Below are 19788 nucleotides of genomic sequence, written 5' to 3'. Positions count from 1 at the left end.
AAACGCACACCACAAAACACAACACAACCTCAAAATAACACGTAGATTGGCTGTCACACGAAAATATTTTTAATAACTATCACTCAAAAAAAAAGTAATAATATTTGCTTTTATTAGCACAAAGATCCTTATTTACATGAGCAAAAGGTTTAGAATATTTAATTTAATTTTACAAAATATTTCCTTTTTAAACTGATTCAGTCTAAAGCATCAGTGACGTACAGCTTGCGTTAGCGCACTGAAATAAATATGTTTTATTTAATTACTAATTCAAAATGTAACTAAAACTTTATAATTTTAAAATAACATATTTTAATATTGTTCTAAACCTTATTATTCTATGTTAAATTTAATACAAAACAATTTTAAAACAAACCACTTATCTTCTTTTACACAAATACACGTATTAAGGAACGTTAAATAAATATACTTTTTCTTTTTATTTGCACCTTACATTTTTTATTGCGCGTAGTTTAGTGCTTTTGCTTTAGTAGAATTTTGTATAAATTTAAACACATTATATTTAACTTTAAGTTATATTGGATTTCAGAACAAATAATACAATTGGAAAATGTAAATCATAATTCTCGTGTTTAGTTAAAATTTTATTTTTTTAATGTAACGCCCAAAATCATATGTTGTATTTTAAAAGTAAACGAGTGGGGTTTTCTTTCGTGTACGAGTAATAACACAGTTATAGAAGTTGGGTTTAAAAATTTTAATAAGAAAAATTGGTGTCTGGCCTTTTGTCATAGATTAAAAATATCATCGAGTAGTAGAGCTTACTTTATAAATTTTTATTTTCGCTTTTTAATCTAATTATACATTTTGTGGGGTCGAAAACCAGGTTTGTTATCAGGCACCAGTGACCCGTACGTGAAATTCAAGGCTGGCGGCAGACTGTTGCACAAATCGAGAATAGTGTATAGAGACCTTAATCCAGTATGGGATGAATGCTTCACCGTACCAATAGAGGATCCATTCGTACCAGTACAACTTAAGGTATGTACATGTGTACCAGTTTTTGTGTACTGAACCCTTTCATTCTCTAGCAAAAGGCTTAAATTTTTACTGACATTGACAAGTGACATTGAACTCTAAACCTTCAGTTGTAACGATGAAGTATTCGACTATCGCTGCTGTTTCTATTTTTTCATTGAATATGTAATGGATGACAATATGTGTCAATACAAGTGTCAGTGCCGTGGAAACTCACCGTAACACTAAAATTGTACATTAACTAAATTAGCAAACAATGGCTGATCATACCATTGTTTTGTTACAAAATATTTCTTCCAGAGAATATTAATATCGTACACGAATTTTTCTGCAGTTGTGATGTTTATTCGTTATGTCATATGATAAGCGTTTTTTACCGCTTAGTTTTTTTTATATCATAAGGTGGCAAACGAGCAAGTGACCACCTGATTCTGTGAAATAGCGAACCGCCCGCTTCCCATAGACATCCGTAATTGCAAATGCGTCTTTAATCAACGGAGGAATGGACGCACAGAAAAATAATATTTCTCTTTAGTATGCGTCCCCTTCTCCGACAAATCCTTATCCCATTCTTTCCTTTATAAGAAAAGGGTGGGTAGGGGTAGAGGACTAAAATTAGGCCTCCTGTTTTTTTATTATTTTAATTTACGCACTACAAGTTTTGCAATAAGAAAATTTGAAATGAACAACTTTCCCGACATGTAATAAAACTAAATAAAAACGGCTGAAACTCACGCAATTTATTCTGTGGCGGCACCCTCTAGTTTTGATCCCATCAAGGCCTCTTCTTTAGGGTTAGGGACTGTTAGTGGCGAGACCGGATAGATTGTGTGAGTATTAGCCGTTTATATTTAGTCTATAAAAAGGTCTCACGAAAGTTTAAATAATTTATTGTAATAAAAATTATAAGCTGTCTTTAAGCCACTTTAGCACTCTACACTTCAGGTGTAATCGTTTGTCAAGCGCTATTTTATCCTGAAAAGAATTCTAGTAGGAAAATTCAGGTTGAAAAGCTTTTTAAACTTCTAGAAGTTTTAACTGACATTCACTATACTTCCAGGTGTTTGATTACGACTGGGGTCTACAAGATGACTTCATGGGGATGTGCTATTTGGATCTGACAGCGTTGGAACTCGGCAGAACCCAGGATCTGGTACTCTGTCTACAAGATCCGAACAAACCGAACCAGGATATGGGAGAGATTGTGTTGAATGTCACGCTATGGCCAAAGTCACAGGAAGATAAAGACCAGGTAATTTTATCATCTCAAATATTTGGTAAAAGTTTAAAAAGATTGAATGTCACTGGATTAGCGACATATACGTCAACTCGTTAATCCATTGGTATTAATTGATAAGTTATGTTAAGAAACACTTCTTTTTTCTCTAAGCGTCTAGTAGCTGCAAGTTTAGTGGAAATAGAGTCTAAGACTTATCGTTTTGTAAATACTACTACTACAGCACTAAATTATGTGAAGAGATAACATTATAATTTTTTCTCTATCAGTATATTTAAACGATCGAAAGTTTTTGCCAATTTTAATCACAACATACTCTTGAAATTCTTACTATAAAAGACACAAATTCTTTTGCAAACTTTCATTTAAATTAAACACATTACACCAAATGTCGTTGTTTCCATATTTTTTATCCGCAGTATCGGCTTTAACAAATAACTTAATATAAATGTAAATTTCCTTTTACGATGATAATATTCCGTCCCAATTCGTTATAGCAGCGATTTAAGCCTCAATGAAATGTAAATAGTTTGGAATATCCGAATATAAAAGTATCTATAGTACTATTTCATAGAGCAGCAATAAGTAACTTAAAATTCAAATAAATTCAGAAAAGTACGTGGTTACAAGAAACTTTAAAGCCAGTAAGATATATGAAAAAAAAAAGTTACGCGTACCGACTCGATGCCCCGTTCACCGCCTGCAGGTGCCTGGTCACTCTGTCGGTGTCAGTCGAGTCAAATAAGTCACTGTCATACAGTCTAAAGGCGCCAGCAATGCCGCACTCCTGATGCACCCGATGCACCGCTTCCCGTAAGCGCCCTATAGACGCCTCGTTATCGAACCGAACGCGGAACCGTAAACTTAGCGACCCTGTACGCTAAAAAATAATAGACACGTCCGATGTGCTATCAAACTGCCGACCACTTCCTATGCTGACACGATGAGCTCTCTCGACTCACTCCTTCCCCGCACAAGCCCCCCGCAGGCCCCACGCCCGTCCGTAGCGGAGAGGGATTTCTAACTACCCGCTTGTGCGGGAGAATAAAAATGAATCGATCTACCTACATGAAACCTGTATATGTCAACCGCGAAATTCAAAAATATAGTTCGTCATTGAAGATGACGAACTATAGTGCATCTGTACCGAACAGTGTTAGAACATTATTTGTTGGGTGCACGAATTGGCCGGGTCGACCGGTGAAATACCACGACCACACGGAAGACAGACGTAAACTGGAAGCAATTCCTCGTTTCATTTGATGAGTGTGCGTGCCGGAGGCCTAACTTTACTCCATGTTCCCTTCCCACTCTTTTCTTATAAGGAAGGGATGGGAAGGGATGTAGATTTGACGCACAGAAAGAGCATATATCATCTTCGTATGCGTTCCCTCCTCTTTCGATTAAAGGTCGGCAACGCATCTACAATTGCGGATGTCTATGGGCAAAGGTCGCTTCCCTATTTTGGCGTATTCAGGTGACCGTTTGCTCGTTTGCTATCTTATGATACAAAAAAAAGCTTTGTTTTTAATCAGAGAAAAACAAAAGCCGTCAGGTGCTACCCGACCATGACATTGTCACTAAGATAATTTGGAAATATAGCTATTGTGTAGCTATTGAAAAACTTTGAAATAGAAAGTAGGTCATTCACGATATCGAACTAATACGGAAAGGGAGCGTTGGGTCAACCTATTTTAAGTTGAGCTCTGCTATTGATCATTCGGAGTTATATTCTCGAGGTATTCAGCATATTTTTCTAGAATATAACGGAAAAGGTAACAGATATATTTAAGTAGTGCAAAAAATATTCTTATTAAAAATTGTAATAATAATAATTTAATTGTTTATATTATATTTAATTTTAAGAAATTCCTCCCAAGTAAGGTTGGCGACAGGCAGGCGGCCGGCCGTAAAAACTTAAGCCAAAACTTTAAGTTTATAAAACCTTGTGTGCCGACCCCACGTGAGTGGGAAAAGGCCAGGTACATGATGATGATTTAAAATTGTAATCATCTAATTTGACAAATTAAAAAGTATAATTTTTGTAAGTAAACCGTCACAGAACCTTTTTATCTAGTTTAATTAGAGCCGAACATACAAAATTGGTATTATGTAAGGTTCCGAAGCAGATTCAGCAACGCAATGTTGAAATAATACTGTAGGTTTCATTACAGTGACCCTTGTATTAATATAATATATTTATTATAATAACCAGCCCTAGTGGCAAAGAATATACATCTGATCTCTTTTCTGTCATATCTGTAGTGGCCTCCCGGCTAGCGTTGCCAGGCGTCCGGATAAAGCCGGACATAGGTAAGCTTTTTAATTGCGAGTCCGGCCAAAATAAACGGTTTTCCGGCTTTTGTTAGGCTTTTTACATTTCCTAAACGAGAGTGTATCTATTAATACTGAGACAAAATTCTAAATAATACAGGTTGTACCTTTCTACCCAAACGTCCGGCCAAACTGGCTGGTCTGTCCGGCTATTAGGTTTGGCGACCTGGCAACCCCACTCCCGGCGATGTCCGATGTAAAAATCTTGTACCGCTTATTGCTTGTTTTTATGATATCTTCTAAAGTCTTCTAAAGTATTTGACAGATTTATATACTGTGAAAGTCATTATTAATCTATATTAATTTCTATTGATTAAAACACATTTTTATAAGGATTAATATTAAATAAAGTGCATGTTTAATTGCTTTTACTAAAGAATAAAGTGGTTATTGTAAAAAGCCGTAAAAGATAGAGAGAATTGTTGGCTTTTTTATAGCACTTTTTGGGATCTACAATTCTCACAGTTTCAAGATTCCAGTAATACACTGTTTATTTAAATTATCCTTACTTAATATTATAAATGCGAAAGTAACTCTGTCTGTTTCGCTTTTACGCCAAAACTACTAAACCGATTTAAATGAAATTTGGTACACAGATAGTCTAGAACCTGAGAAAGAACATATAGGCTTTTCAACGTGAAAAAAGGGTTGCAAGTATTTCACGCGGACGTAGTCGCAGACACAGCTAGTAATGAAATATAATACAAACCATCTGGAATACATGACCTACATGATGGTAAAAACGTATTTTTAATCCGTTTCGTGGCTTAACAAAACATTCAAGTGAAATAGAGGCCACGAAAAACAACTTTAACATGTAAGATTTAAAGATTATAGTCTCCATTTTGTAGAATATGTAAGGAATTCTGGGATTAAAAAGAATTTTCCATCCGCGGATTGAACCTTGTACTCGCTTTTGAAGCTAACTATTCGCACAAGGTCACCATCTCTAGCGTTCTTGCACTATATTTTATTTTATTCCAAACATCCGAAATCGTTAGTCGGCACAGCACGATCGTTTAGACGATGTTTTATTTAACAATTCTTTCGTAAAGACGGTAATCATTCTATTTTTTCTCACTTGAAATCGTCCACAGATTAATAAAACGACAGAGATTTTAGATTCGCAAATAAATATACATCGCGCTTTATTTTGATTAAAATTTTCTGTCCTTTTATTTATATACTTTTTGGATCGAATTAACTTCATTCTTGTCTAGAACCCTGAATGAGTCCATGGACACACAAAATGGTGTTCTTACTGGCACCCTTTATTTAATAGTTACTTAACACGACAAATGCCACTATGATTTTAATGCACTAAAATGGCACTAAACGTGTTAATATTTTAAACATGTACTCTTCAAAAACAAAAAAAAAACGCTAGGACCTAGGGATTTCAAAAAGGAGTGAACTAGTGTTACAGTAAATAAGTTTGCAACAATGTTACTTCCTAATACCATTACTGTATAATTATTCCTTTACACTTAGAAAGTACTATATTTTTACAAGCGTGCACTATGATCATATTTAATTAGTTTACTTTTGAAATGTTTGCAATAACTATAAAATTTGTGTTGACCTCTCTATTCGTTAATTACACTGTACCATTGGCTATACTCGTATTACAATAGCAGTACATTACAGTCAGTGGCCAGCCGCGAGAGACGCGGTTCGCGTGCTCAAGGTAACCTCAAAACAAAACAAAATAAACACATACGAGTGATAAAGTGCGTTGTATATTGTGAATATTTGAAGATTTATTATTGGTATTGTATCTTATTTAAGAAAAATACGCAGTAAGATTGAAAATTACAATATTAATTTGTTTGTTAAAACTTCAAGATGACTGATGTATCTCAGTTTATGTTATCTATGATTATAAATTATTACGAACACAAATAACAGTTACCGGCCGGTATTGGATTAATATACCTACTTATACGTTTTTATTCTATGTCACTGGCTATTTAGAAAAATAAACGATTAAATCCTTTTTCGTTAACAATACTAAGATTATTATTTGTTATTGGATAAATTCATAATATAATTTTTTAATCGAAATGAATACACTTTTTATGGTTCCTCGTTTCTCTTGGTAGTAGCAGGTATTCGAATGCATAAAAATACGATAACAACCTTTATAACGTTCAGTTTTCGGGTCATTGTTGCATGACTTAATACTACTTAGGTTTTATTTTATTTAACCCTGGAAGGATTTCATAAAAGTCGAGGTTACGAGGTTATTTGATATATGAACCCGAATTGAATCGTTAACCTTTTTTAATTATTATTATTAGTTGTAAATTCAGTGGCAATGGACAAAGGTAGCTGCTTAATTGCTTTCATTTAACCTCTTAAAATTTGCAATCAAATATAGGTCATATTTGAATCGGTTATTTCTGTTTCTTCACAACATTTAAAAGCTATCAATAACACATTGACAAGTGCATCCGCTCACAAATCAGTTAACACGCCAATAAAATATTTTGTAATTTCTTGATGACATTTGGTAAATAATAACGTATGACGTCATAGTTTACTAGTTGGAATGCCTACAGTTCTGAGGCTGTTTTTTTATTAAAATATGAATATTGAAATATATGTAGTGTACATATGTACAATCCAGGACGATTATTTCCTACCCATTCTGAATAAATGTCATATGACGCTTACAATTAAATTAGGTCGAAATCAACTGTATAGCTAAATTATAGCTGTTATTGTGAGATTTTGCACGATATTTGATCCTAAATGGGAAGCAAATTTATTTCTTATACTTTAAAAACTCCGTTCGTTGTTTAGAGTAACAGCGTTTTAGAGTAACATTTTGCGCGTCACAATAATGAAGTTAAACGTTCAACTTAAATATTCTTCTATGTACACACTTACGATAAGCATTTCCCGTTCTTTACTTCCTTTGTCATTTTAAAAAAGGCGCAGTTTTCTGATAATATGTTTGCACATGTATGACACTGTAGTTAAAGTTTATGATCATTGAAAATCCAAAAGATCCATTTTAAATTGCTTTTGGGGATTAAATGCCGAAAGATACTCTCTTTATAGCTTCTTATAAAAACCACTAATTAAATCAATATTTTCGTTCTTTCTGAATTTTGAACAGTGGTAGACGGCGGCAACAACAACATCTGTTACACTACCACGACCATACAGGCGTCAAGTGGAAGTTATTTCGCGTTTCGTTAGATGAGTGTGCGTTCCTGATGTCTAATATTAGTCCTCTTTTGAATCTAAATTGAATTTGATAGAGGTGAAGACGCATAGGAAGAGAAAATATTCTCTTTTTGTGTGTCTCCTCCTCCGTCGATTAATCGAGAGCAACGCATCTGCAATTGCTGATGTCTATGCCCAGCGGTCGCTTCGATATTTCGGTGAATTCAGGTGACCGCTTGCTCGTTGGCTTATAACGAAAAAAATGCGTTCTGAACTCAGATTTTCATAGAAACGTGTACCGTTATGGTCGTAAGAGTTAGATTAGGTTTAGTCGTGCCAGGTTAGGATTCTGCAGTAGAAGACTATTATCGTACTAAATTAATCGTGTTGTTTTATATAAAAAAAAATAAACATTTTAAATGTTTAGAAGAATTATCCATCTTGAAACTATTTTGTATCTACGTTCGTGTTTAAACTACTAATGTAATTCACGCATTTAGATAAAATTAGCGATCTGGTATTAGACCTAGGCGTTAGCTTTTAATTACAGCGTTTAATTATTTACCTTCACTCGATGTACGCTGTTGAAGTTCACAATATTTCATTCGTATATGATAGTTTAACACGATCTATGCCAGTAATTTTTTTTCATATGAAAGTAAACTCACCAGACGAGTCTGGTATTCAACTTGCTGAAACTTTTTGTACCAGTATATTGTATCGGAAAAATTTACTACCTAAAAGTTAATTACATGTATGTATTAATTTTCCCGCTTTCCAACCTTGTGGCGGCCATGATGTCACCATTAGGTTATCAGCGATCTAACACCATAGTACCAAGGCCTCGCTGAATGGCGGACCACGAACTAAGCCATATTGTATTATCAGACTCCACGATCGTCGTACATTTAGCGACATAGATAACAAACTAGGTATTACATATAGGATCATATCGCTTGAATGGTCGCTCGACGAGTCGGGCGGTCGAGTCTGTTTTGTCGAATAGTCGCTGGACTGACACTCGATTAATGTTATATTGATAGACTTTTTGGCCGACTAGTCATTAGACTTATCTACTAGCTGTCTTTCGCGACTCCGTCCACGCTGAATTAAAAACAAAAACTTAAATAGTAGCTTACGTGTTCTTCCAGACTATGCTCTACATCTATGCCAAATTTCATCGAGATCCATTAAGCCGTTTTGGAGATACCTTCAAACAAACATCCATCTATCCATCCAACCATCTTAACATTCACATTAACTGGATTTCCTTCAAGGTACCGGAGGCCTAATTTTAGTCCTCTTTCCCTTCCCATCCTTTTCCTATTAGGAAAGGATGGGAAGGGGAAGTGGATTTGGCGGAAGAGAGGACGCATAGGAAGGAGAAATATCCTCTTTCTGTGCGTCCCCTTCTCCGTTAATTAAAGGTAGGCAACGCATCTGCATTTGCGGATGTCTATGGGCAACGGTCGCCTCGCTATTGCGGCGAATCCAGGTAGCCATTTGCTCGTTTGCCACCTTATGATATAAAAAAAAGACTAATCGCTCAACAGATTGTTGTTATTCTGTACAAATATTAGGAATGAGATGCAAAGATTTTTTTGCAACAATCGTTGACTTCAATAGTTTTAACAAACAACTATATTTAAACGAACGATGGCGCCAGATAGAAGCAATATGTTTTTCTTCATACAATATACGTATAAATAGAATAACAATAATATTATAACATTTTTATCTTCAGTTACGTTACGATGTTTCGTTATAAATTAAATTAATTAACAATTAAATAATTGCATCGAGGATACATAAATTAAAACGATATATAGCCTATATGTAATGCAACTGTTTTTTCGTTCTAGAAAATTAAGTACATAAAAAAGATAAATCAAACTTAAACTTTCATATTTTGGTCATGGATTTCACTAGAAACAGATGTGATTCAAAAGGAATAATTCACTAACTAATTAATAAATGCTTTCCTTAAGTAACGATAATAGTATCGAAGTTTAGTTAGAATTTAAATTTAAAAATATTTACGTACTAGTATTCCCCTTAATAGATTCCAAGGAGTACTTTGAAAGTTTGTAAAAACATTTAATTACAAGAAATCATGTTGCAAAAGTAATACATCCTGTAATGTAAACAAACTCTTCTAGGGAAATGTTCACTACGCATGTTGTACAATGTAAAAACAGTTATAATCAAGCAGCCGTAAGATACAGACGTATTTTCCTTGAATTTTTTTATGTATTTTAAATACAGTTGAGTTTTAACAAACAATTTAATATCAACAACAGTTAAAAAATAAATGTGCTCGTCATTTTTTTATATTTGAAGTGAAACAAAAGTTTAAATAATGTCAGAGTTAGAAAACAAAATGGAAAGAATAAAAAATCGACTTATAAAAATACACGGCAAGATTCAAGACACGGTGGAAGATATTCAAGATCAAGTTCAAACGAAAATAGAAAGATCTAGACTAGCAAATTTTGTTTCGCATTTATCTGAAGACAGGAAATCTATCGACTCGGATGATAAATCTATTGATTCTAATGACAAAATAAAATCTAATAGTATACCATCTGTTATTATTAACGAACCGATAGATGGCGTTGATGATAAGGAAATCTGTCAAAATTTCATTAAAATGGAAAGCAACGGCGCAATGTATAGAAGTTTGTCAGACTCAGACTTGGCTTTTGAAAACGAGACAAATTTTGACAGTTCAAGTGATTCCTGTTTTTCATGTTTGTCCTCCAGTGATGAAAGGTATAACTATTATTGCAAATATAACATAGAAATAAGTAACATCGTATAGTTTATTTTGTGACCTAACTATACATATCTAAAAGAAAATCTTAATGTTTTATTTTTTATCAATTTAATTATTTCTAAAAAGAAAAAGAAATGTCTTTTTTCCCTCACCTCCAACTAAGAGGAGGTAATATTTTACGATTCATTTATGTTCAAATATCATTTAAAATACAATGAAATATTAAAATAATAGTCTTCATCATGTTCCTGTTATCATGACATTAATTCTCAGTCAACGTGATGTTATCATTAAAATCACTTGAATCATTAAAATTAATTTTCATTAAAAACAACAGAAGTTCAGAAATAAGACCGCGTGCCGGCAGCTGCCCTCCCGTTCAGAAGCTGGACGTTCCCAGCAGCTGCGACTTGTTAGAGAAGATCAGTAGCCGGTTCCCCGGACTCAGGAGTAAGGGTGAACGGATACATAGGGTATTAAGATTTGAGAGCCTTTGTCTTGGTGGCTTCTGCACGTTTTGTACCGCACTAAATTATTATCTGACACACTCAAAAACTCAATAATGTTCGTAAAAAACGGGTTTCTTACCACGATTAAGCTGATTGACATTAAAATCATTTTAGTAAAAACCATGTAAGTTTAAAGTTGCATTCAGAAACGTTTAATTGTATCTAAGCCCTAAAGTTATATCGTGTACATTTAGCGAACAATTAAGACACTAACCGTAGGTTTCTGAGGCAAAAATTCCCTTTTAAAACATATTGTTATCTCTGTTATGTTTAAAATAATTACTCCCATTCATTACAAAATTACGATATGTTTTATACAGAGATTTTGGTCTCGGAAACCTACACTAATTGCGTTAACCCTGAGTCTTTTAATGGTTCTAAACGGTTCTGTAGTGTGGCCGTTTGAATCTTCTATAAACCTAACGGTCGTAGTCTTAAAAAATATTGTTATTGTATCATATTAACAACGGTGGTGTCTAATTTATTTAATCTATTAAATGCTTATACTAACGTTATTTAATTTATTTATTTATATTCAAATATATTGAGAGTGTTTCAGTCATCCGAAGCGATTTCATATAGAATTGACAATAACTTTAGATTAGTCACGTGATTGTCGCGTGTCAGTTCAATTCATTTTTGAAGTTCGTTATGGAATCGCTTTGGAGCAAATTTAGCTGACTAGGTGGACAGGTTCTTGGAGTTAAAATTTAATAATCCTATTTGAATTATTATCCATTTCCCATCCATGATATATGAACCATATATATCTATTAAATCATCTCCTTTAAAAAATTCATTAGTACTACAGAATCTTTTAAAATAAACTTTTAAAGAAACAATTATTTTAAAAAGGTTGAGATAAGGTAAGCCCTTTATCTTACACTGAGTAAATTCCAGTTTTTTGAAGGATAGTAAGACAAGTTATCATAATATGTCACGGTCTTTCCATTAATTAAATTGTGTTCCCCAGTGATTCAATTTCGTCAGTAATTCGTCTTTGTTGATGAATCAACTTCAATTTACGTGTTACTAATTCGTTGCGTGACTTGGAACATAATACAGGACTAGCAAATGTTTGCGTGTAAATATTGTATTAGATTATTCTAAATTATGTTACTATAATTTTTGTAACAATTTAACTTTGGACATAATTGTAACTAAATTCTAACCTAAATATTTGTATGTACGAAGTATGTTGCGCTCTGTTTTGTCCACCTGAATAACGCCTGACTAAAAATTATTGGGGCGTATTGTATCGCTTTCTTAACTAACATTGTTAGTAATAAAAATAAAATAAAATGAAAAAACTCTAGACTGATGGCCACCGACAAATCAAAGCTTTAATATGTCTTCTACAAGATGTGCTGTTTTTGTAGTCAAGGTTCGAGAAGTGTGCTAGATAGGGGTGACGGATAATTGATAATCTGTGGCGACTAACATGAAAGCTTATAGTCTAAACCTCTTTGCTACACAATAATATGTTACTGTTATTTCCCTGACCAGTTCAGTACTATTTCCACTGGTACGGTTGTATTTGATATTATCAGTTGCACACATTCGGAGCCTCGCAGTCAGTCATTTAGTAAAAAAAAGAAGATCGTCTGAAACGGCAAAAAATGTAGGAAGAATTGTAAAAGTTTTTCTTTTTTCCAGTATCTTTTAAAGAATACAAGACTAAGTGACGTAAATAAGCGACTAAAGGCGCAGATATGGAGCTCGGTGGTGACAATAGTTCTTGTGGAGGCAAAGAATCTTCAGGCAATGGACGTTGATACGAGATCCAGTGATCCTTATTGCAAATTTAGGTGAGATACTTTGATGTTTGATTTATTTAAATATCCATGCAATAATTATATTTATAGCTGGTAAAAGCATATATCGATCGATCAAAGAGAATGGCGCGAAACTTTAACTATGATGTCTGAATGAAGCGGGGAAGGAAAAAAGTAGTCATACCTTTAATCAAAATCTTTTAGAATCTTCTAAATATCTTCTTGACATAAGATATATAGTTTACTTACTAGCTGTCGATTCCATCCGCGCGCAATTAAAAAAACTTAATTGCCTAATTAACTTTTTTATTATTAAGTTAATTGCCTAATTAACTTTTTTATTATTAAGTTAATTAACTAATTAACTTAATAATAAAAAAATAAAGCCTATGTATTCTTCCAGACTATGTTCAACATTTATGCCAAAGTTCATCGAAATCCATGTAGCCGTTCAGGAGATACCTTCAAACATCCATCTAAACATTCGCATTTATAATATTAGTATGATAAAGTATTGCCCACATTAAAAATGTACACATTTCATTTATCAAAAACTAGCTTTTACCCTCGTCTCCGTCCGCGCGGAATAAAAAAAATGCACATAAGATAAAAAAAGTTCCTATGTCCGTCTCCTAGTTCCAAGCTACCTCCCCATCAATTTTCAGTCAAATCGATTCAGCCGTTCTTGAGTTATAAATAGTGTAACTAACACGACTTTCTTTTATATATATAACTAGCTTTTACCCGCGACTCCGTCCGCGCGGAATAAAAAATAGAAAACGGGGTAAAAATTATCCTATGTCCGTTTCCTGGTTCTAAGCTACCTGCCCACCAATTTTCAGTCAAATCGATTCAGCCGTTCTTGAGTTATAAATAGTGTAACTAACACGACTTTCTTTTATATATATAACTAGCTTTTACCCGCGACTCCGTCCGCGCGGAATAAAAAATAGAAAACGGGGTAAAAATTATCCTATGTCCGTTTCCTGGTTCTAAGCTACCTGCCCACCAATTTTCAGTCAAATCGATTCAGCCGTTCTTGAGTTATAAATAGTGTAACTAACACGACTTTCTTTTATATATATAACTAGCTTTTACCCGCGACTCCGTCCGCGCGGAATAAAAAATAGAAAACGGGGTAAAAATTATCCTATGTCCGTTTCCTGGTTCTAAGCTACCTGCCCACCAATTTTCAGTCAAATCGATTCAGCCGTTCTTGAGTTATAAATAGTGTAACTAACACGACTTTCTTTTATATATATAACTAGCTTTTACCCGCGACTCCGTCCGCGCGGAATAAAAAATAGAAAACGGGGTAAAAATTATCCTATGTCCGTTTCCTGGTTCTAAGCTACCTGCCCACCAATTTTCAGTCAAATCTATTCAGCCGTTCTTGAGTTATAAATAGTGTAACTAACACGACTTTCTTTTATATATATAACTAGCTTTTACCCGCGACTCCGTCCGCGCGGAATAAAAAATAGAAAACGGGGTAAAAATTATCCTATGTCCGTTTCCTGGTTCTAAGCTACCTGCCCACCAATTTTCAGTCAAATCTATTCAGCCGTTCTTGAGTTATAAATAGTGTAACTAACACGACTTTCTTTTATATATATAGATGAATGCAAAATCTTTCTCCGTAGGTTAGGTAATGAAAAATATAAAAGTAAAGTAGTATGGAAGTCGCTTCATCCATCATGGCTTGAACAGTTCGACTTGCATCTCTATGACGATCAGGAGCAAATATTAGAAGTGACTGTATGGGACAAGGATAAACAGACTAAAGACGACTTTTTAGGGAGGTAGGTATGTTCCTTTTCATTTTAAAAACGTAGTTCTTAACTCTCATAGACTCGAGAACTGAAATAATCTATACGCCTAGTGTAATACTTAAATAGTACTAGCTGTACCTTTCTTTCCTTCCCTTTACGTATATATCTATCTCTCTTATGTAACGAAAGATGTCAAACGTGACGCGTGTTTGAAGTATCACAGTTTACCGATTATCGATTCTTAGTCTCATGTTCGAATTTAAAATATTTAAATACATAAATTTTCAGATGTACAATAGATCTATCAACATTAGAAAGAGAGAAGACTCATAATATATGGCAGGATTTAGAAGATGGCAATGGACAGATATTTCTATTATTAACAATAAGTGGTACCACGCAATCAGAAACTATTACGGATTTAACTAGTTATAAAGAAAATCCTAGAGATATTGAAATAATAGAGAGGAGATATGTAAGTATACCGTAATTAGCAATAGTTTTCTGCAAAATAATTTGCTAATATCCACGTACGATAATTTTATTTTAATTTTAAGATAGAATGACATCATAAATTGTATAAATTTGTAACAAAAGACCCTATTCTAATTACTTAGTTCTTAAAAATTTTGACTCTATTCATGAACCCGAATTAATTATTCGTAATACTTAGATAGTATGGTAAAGCAGTCAAAGAAACAAGATTTAATAACATATTTTAAGTACTATTCTACAATTTCCAAAATACCGTCAATTATTTTTTTCTATTCAGGCTTGGTATCGACTTAACGAACACTCGAGTGGTGTCGGCTGGTTGTGTGTCAAAGTATACGGCGCCAAGGGTCTAGCTGCCGCAGATTTGGGAGGCAAGTCAGACCCCTTCTGTGTACTTGAGCTGGGCAACGCTAGATTACAAACGCACACCGAATATAAAACGTTAACGCCGAATTGGATGAAGATATTCACTTTGTAAGTTGGATTTAAATAAACTTAAGGTTTAAATATATTTTATTTGTTACTTTTTTATATCTTTAATGGTAATACACTATCGTTTCCTATTCTTACATATTTGTTATGAATTAGAAATATTTAGAGATGAAATTGATAAAAATTATAATAATACTTTAAAGTATATTTTTATAATATAATAGAACAATGAGCCTCTACTGACGTAACAAAAGTGTTGCCATCTCTCACTTTCTCTCTACAAGAAACTGATATTTGTAACGAGTGTTTGACAGATTAAAACGCTTAGGTTAGAATCTAACCTTTTACAAACTTTTACATTTAAAGGTGGGTATAGACTAGAGCATTTACTTGTAACAAAACAACGAACGGCTCTATGATATGTTGTTGTGTATCACCCTTTCACGAACCAGACGTGCTTTGGAAACTATGCTTTTACCTGTAAAACGTTACATTACATAGAAATGCTTGAGAAAATGCTCTAGTGTATATTCACCTTAACGTTAAACAACAACTATGTATGAAATATCACATAATATTGTCATTTATGTACTTAAAAATTTTACTTTTTCACAGTACAGTCAAAGACATCACATCAATATTAGAAATTACTGTCTATGATGAAGATCATGACCATAAAGTAGAGTTCCTAGGTAAACTGGCAATACCGCTATTGAACATACGGAATGGTGAGAAAAGATGGTTCGCACTCAAAGACAAGAAGATGAGAGCCAGAGCAAAAGGGAATTATCCACAGATATTGTTGGAGATGACGGTTATATGGAATCCGGTAAGTTGACTATATTTATGACTAACGTTCGACTTCATCAGGGTGGAATAAAAAAGTAGCCTATAAAATTTCTTTATACATCAGTAATCTTCTACTAAAAGTCTCGTCAAAATTGGTCTAGACCAGTGTTTCCCAAAGTGGGGCGTACGCGCCACCTTGGGAACATTTGGGTTTAGAGGGGGGCAATTCGGAGATTTAAAAACTTAAGGCTACATCCTTACAATGATAGCCAGTGCTAAAAAGTACATAAAAACGTTTTAGAGATAAAAATCCGTTGCATTTAAACTATTTATATATTGTGTTTTCGTGTTTAAAAAATGTATATGAAATTGATCTAGTCAGCCAAACGTAGTGTTTAATTATTTCTCTAACATTGTAAATTTAGGCCTCCAGAGAAATTTATTTCGAAACAAAATTTATAAAGGGGTATTAGTCATGTTCATCCTGAAAAATGGGACATGGATCCAAAAAGGTTGGGAAACACTGGTCTAGACGTTCCGGAGATTACCGGACAGAGAGACTTAACACAGTCACATCATATTCGTAGAATACAGAAACTCCTATTTAATTAATTATATATCCTAGCACGAATATTTGTGACAATCCCTATCTTATCATCATCTACAAAATTTGTATTAAAATTTCAAATATCGAACTCGTAATCTATGACAATACGAAAGCAATTGTCACAAATATTCGTGCTAAGTCCAATGAATGAAATAAGGAAAGTTTTATTTTTTTATTTTTGATTGTTAAACTGTTTTTATATTTGTTATTATTAGAAAGATAAGAGCTAATAGAGATGTGTAGTAGATAATTTGCTAAGAAAATGACAGATTAATAATTTCAGCAGTCACAATTTATGATATTTTTATTTATATTTAAGCTAAAAGCTGCAATAAGAGTAATAAATCCAAAGGAACCAAAATATATGCATCTGGAATCAAAATTCAAACGCCAACTGTTTATAAGAAATGTGATGAGGCTTAAGGCTATTATAATGTGGTTCATTGAAGTCGGCAAAATTTTACAGTAAGTTATTTAACAATAATTAGAGAGATGCAACACTGACAGTATGGAAGTATTACACCGTAGTGGTAAAGTCTTGTGGCATAAGCTCCTCAAATTATAATATCACTGTTCTCTTTTCTTGATTTCGGCTTTGGATTTAAATTAAATATTAAATTTCGCTTTATTAGGCATCAAATGATTTGCTGGTAGTTTCCTTTTGTATCTGTCTAATTAATTTAAACTTTTCAGAGACTGTTTCGAATGGGAATCTAGATTGAGATCGTTCCTAGGTCTGTTAGCGTGGCTCGCCTTTTGTTACTATTATGAGATGTGGATGTTGCCGTTTCTACTTCTAGTCTTTTTCTCAAGGAATTGGCTCATCTATAGACTTACTGGTGAGTACAATCCGGTCACAATAACATGATACTTTGAACATGTGTCATCCGTTCAGTCTATTTCTTGTCTACAAAGTGACAAAGCTGAACTACGAAGTAAATCATTAGGTATATATCGATATGACGTCATTTACTTCTGGTTACTACTAATTAAATTTTTCCACCTTGTTTTTTCTTGTGTTATTTTTTTATTCTCTTATTTGTTTTTATTAATATTTTTTCTTTTATATTAAATATGTATTATTTATCTATGTTCTTTTTTTCTCTTAATAATTTATAGTTCGTTTAAAAAGTTTCCGGAATAACCCGTGGAGGTTTATACAGAACATTTTCGGTAGTAAGTAATATTCGTGCGTGTGTTTGTTAACAGCATGTTTGTTGTGGGTTTCCACTGCCGAAAGTATATACAAAAACATATTGCCATCCAGGTTCTCTTTGAAGCATAGATATGTAACAAAATGATTTCGTATATAGGTAGTGTAAACTCAAGGTTATGATTAAAAAAATTATTGTGTTTCTGTTGTTTATTGTATTGCTTTAAACGAAATTATAGTAAATTTTTCTTACTAATACTTACTCGTATATTAAGTATGTATTACGATTACACTAAGTACGTAAGAAGTACTAATTAATACAAAAGTTTGTTGCTTAAAATCAGCTAAGATTTAAAATTAAAATAAAACTTTTTTTATTTTGTTTTTTATTGCATTCCAGGAGGTAATCCTTTATTATTACCAGTTGATGATGAAGACTTACTGGCTGAAGAAGATGATGAAGAAGAGGTTGATAAGGTTAGTTTAGTAATACGGTGCGAATAAAAAGGAAACTTGAAATTTGGTCAGGAAATTTGATAATATGGTGTAAAAATTATTTCTAGTTTTGTGTCTATTCGCTCAATTTTATGGTGACATGTTTTATAACTACGGTGCAATACCATAACCAAATAAGACAGACGTGAAATTAAGTATATAAGTGAAAATGACGGAAGCCAATAATAGTCTATTTTTTTAATAATGTAATGATAAGCGGTCACTTCGATGCTTTAGCGATATCTGGTTACACTGTGCTGGTTTGCTGTCTCGTACTTATAGTATAAATACGAATGTTTAAATGTATGGATGGATGTTTGTTAGAAGGTATCTTCAGAACGACTGCATTGATGAAATGTGGTATAGATATAGAACATAGTCTGGAAAAACATCTAAGCTAGTTAAGTTTTTTTTTAACGGCAGCTAGTTTACTATAAAATAAAGCAAAAAGATCATTGAAACGCAATGTTACACATTTTATTTTCTTGCAGGAGGAGAAGAAATCGTTAAAAGAGAGATTGCAAGCTATACAAGAAGTCACACAAACTGTGCAAAATGCGATTGGTTACGTCGCTTCTCTGGGAGAGGCTGTTAAAAAGTAATTACTTTTATTAAATATTAGCAAAGTTTTAACCATTTTATCTAAGCTACAAGCTTTTGTTAGGATATGGTTCACGGTGATAAATATAATGTCGAATTTGAACCCAAAACTACGTGATCGAATGTTCATACATTTAACCTAATGTTTTTGACTCAACTTAATTTTTTTTTTTTTTGTTAAAACGGAAAAGGCGGAATTCTTGATATCCGTTATCCGTAAATTTTCTGATTTTCAACTTTTTTACTTCTTTATTAGAAACTGATAATCTTATATCTATATATATAAAAGAAAGTCGATTTGACTGAAAATTGGTGGGCAGGTAGCTTAGAACCAGGAAACGGACATAGGACCCCGTTTTCTATTTTTTATTCCGCGCGGACGGAGTTGCGGGTAAAAGCTAGTTTAACATGAAATTAAGATGTTGTTTTGGTGTTTTTTTTTCAGCTTGATGAACTTCACGGTGCCATGTCTTAGTTATCTAGCTATATTAATGTTATTTGGAGCTATGTTGGTATTATATGTGATACCACTGCGATACCTCCTGATGGCTTGGGGTATGATAATTTTACTTTAATCTAATTTAATAAATAAATGCGAATGTTTAGATGGATGAACGGATTTTGATGAAATATGGCACAGA

General features: G+C 33.3%; 1 protein-coding gene across 5 annotated transcripts in view; it reads left to right on the top strand.

Moving 5' to 3' along the window:
• The window catches only part of LOC106721072 (multiple C2 and transmembrane domain-containing protein), a 54381-nt gene that overhangs the window by 33259 nt on the left and 1334 nt on the right, over window positions 1-19788 (top strand). For 2 of the 5 annotated variants that reach the window (XM_045684316.1, XM_045684318.1), the window contains 13 exons: window positions 848-1002; window positions 2060-2251; window positions 12686-12837; window positions 14448-14606; window positions 14865-15051; window positions 15349-15545; window positions 16119-16332; window positions 17219-17364; window positions 17593-17738; window positions 18019-18075; window positions 18453-18529; window positions 19039-19145; window positions 19593-19702. In XM_045684316.1, the coding sequence (XP_045540272.1) occupies window positions 848-1002; window positions 2060-2251; window positions 12686-12837; window positions 14448-14606; window positions 14865-15051; window positions 15349-15545; window positions 16119-16332; window positions 17219-17364; window positions 17593-17738; window positions 18019-18075; window positions 18453-18529; window positions 19039-19145; window positions 19593-19702 (1899 nt within the window). Of the gene's footprint in view, window positions 1-847; window positions 1003-2059; window positions 2252-10093; window positions 10517-10857; window positions 10994-12685; window positions 12838-14447; window positions 14607-14864; window positions 15052-15348; window positions 15546-16118; window positions 16333-17218; window positions 17365-17592; window positions 17739-18018; window positions 18076-18452; window positions 18530-19038; window positions 19146-19592; window positions 19703-19788 lie in introns of those variants that run through there. The other 3 variants (XM_045684319.1, XM_045684317.1, XM_045684320.1) reach the window with 3 other exon arrangements.

Source organism: Papilio machaon, chromosome 25 (genome assembly GCF_912999745.1).
Source record: "Papilio machaon chromosome 25, ilPapMach1.1, whole genome shotgun sequence".
Classification (NCBI taxonomy): Eukaryota; Metazoa; Arthropoda; class Insecta; order Lepidoptera; family Papilionidae; genus Papilio; species Papilio machaon.
The sequence above is the reverse complement of the archived record's forward strand: the minus strand, read 5'-3'. Positions and strand labels throughout refer to the sequence as shown.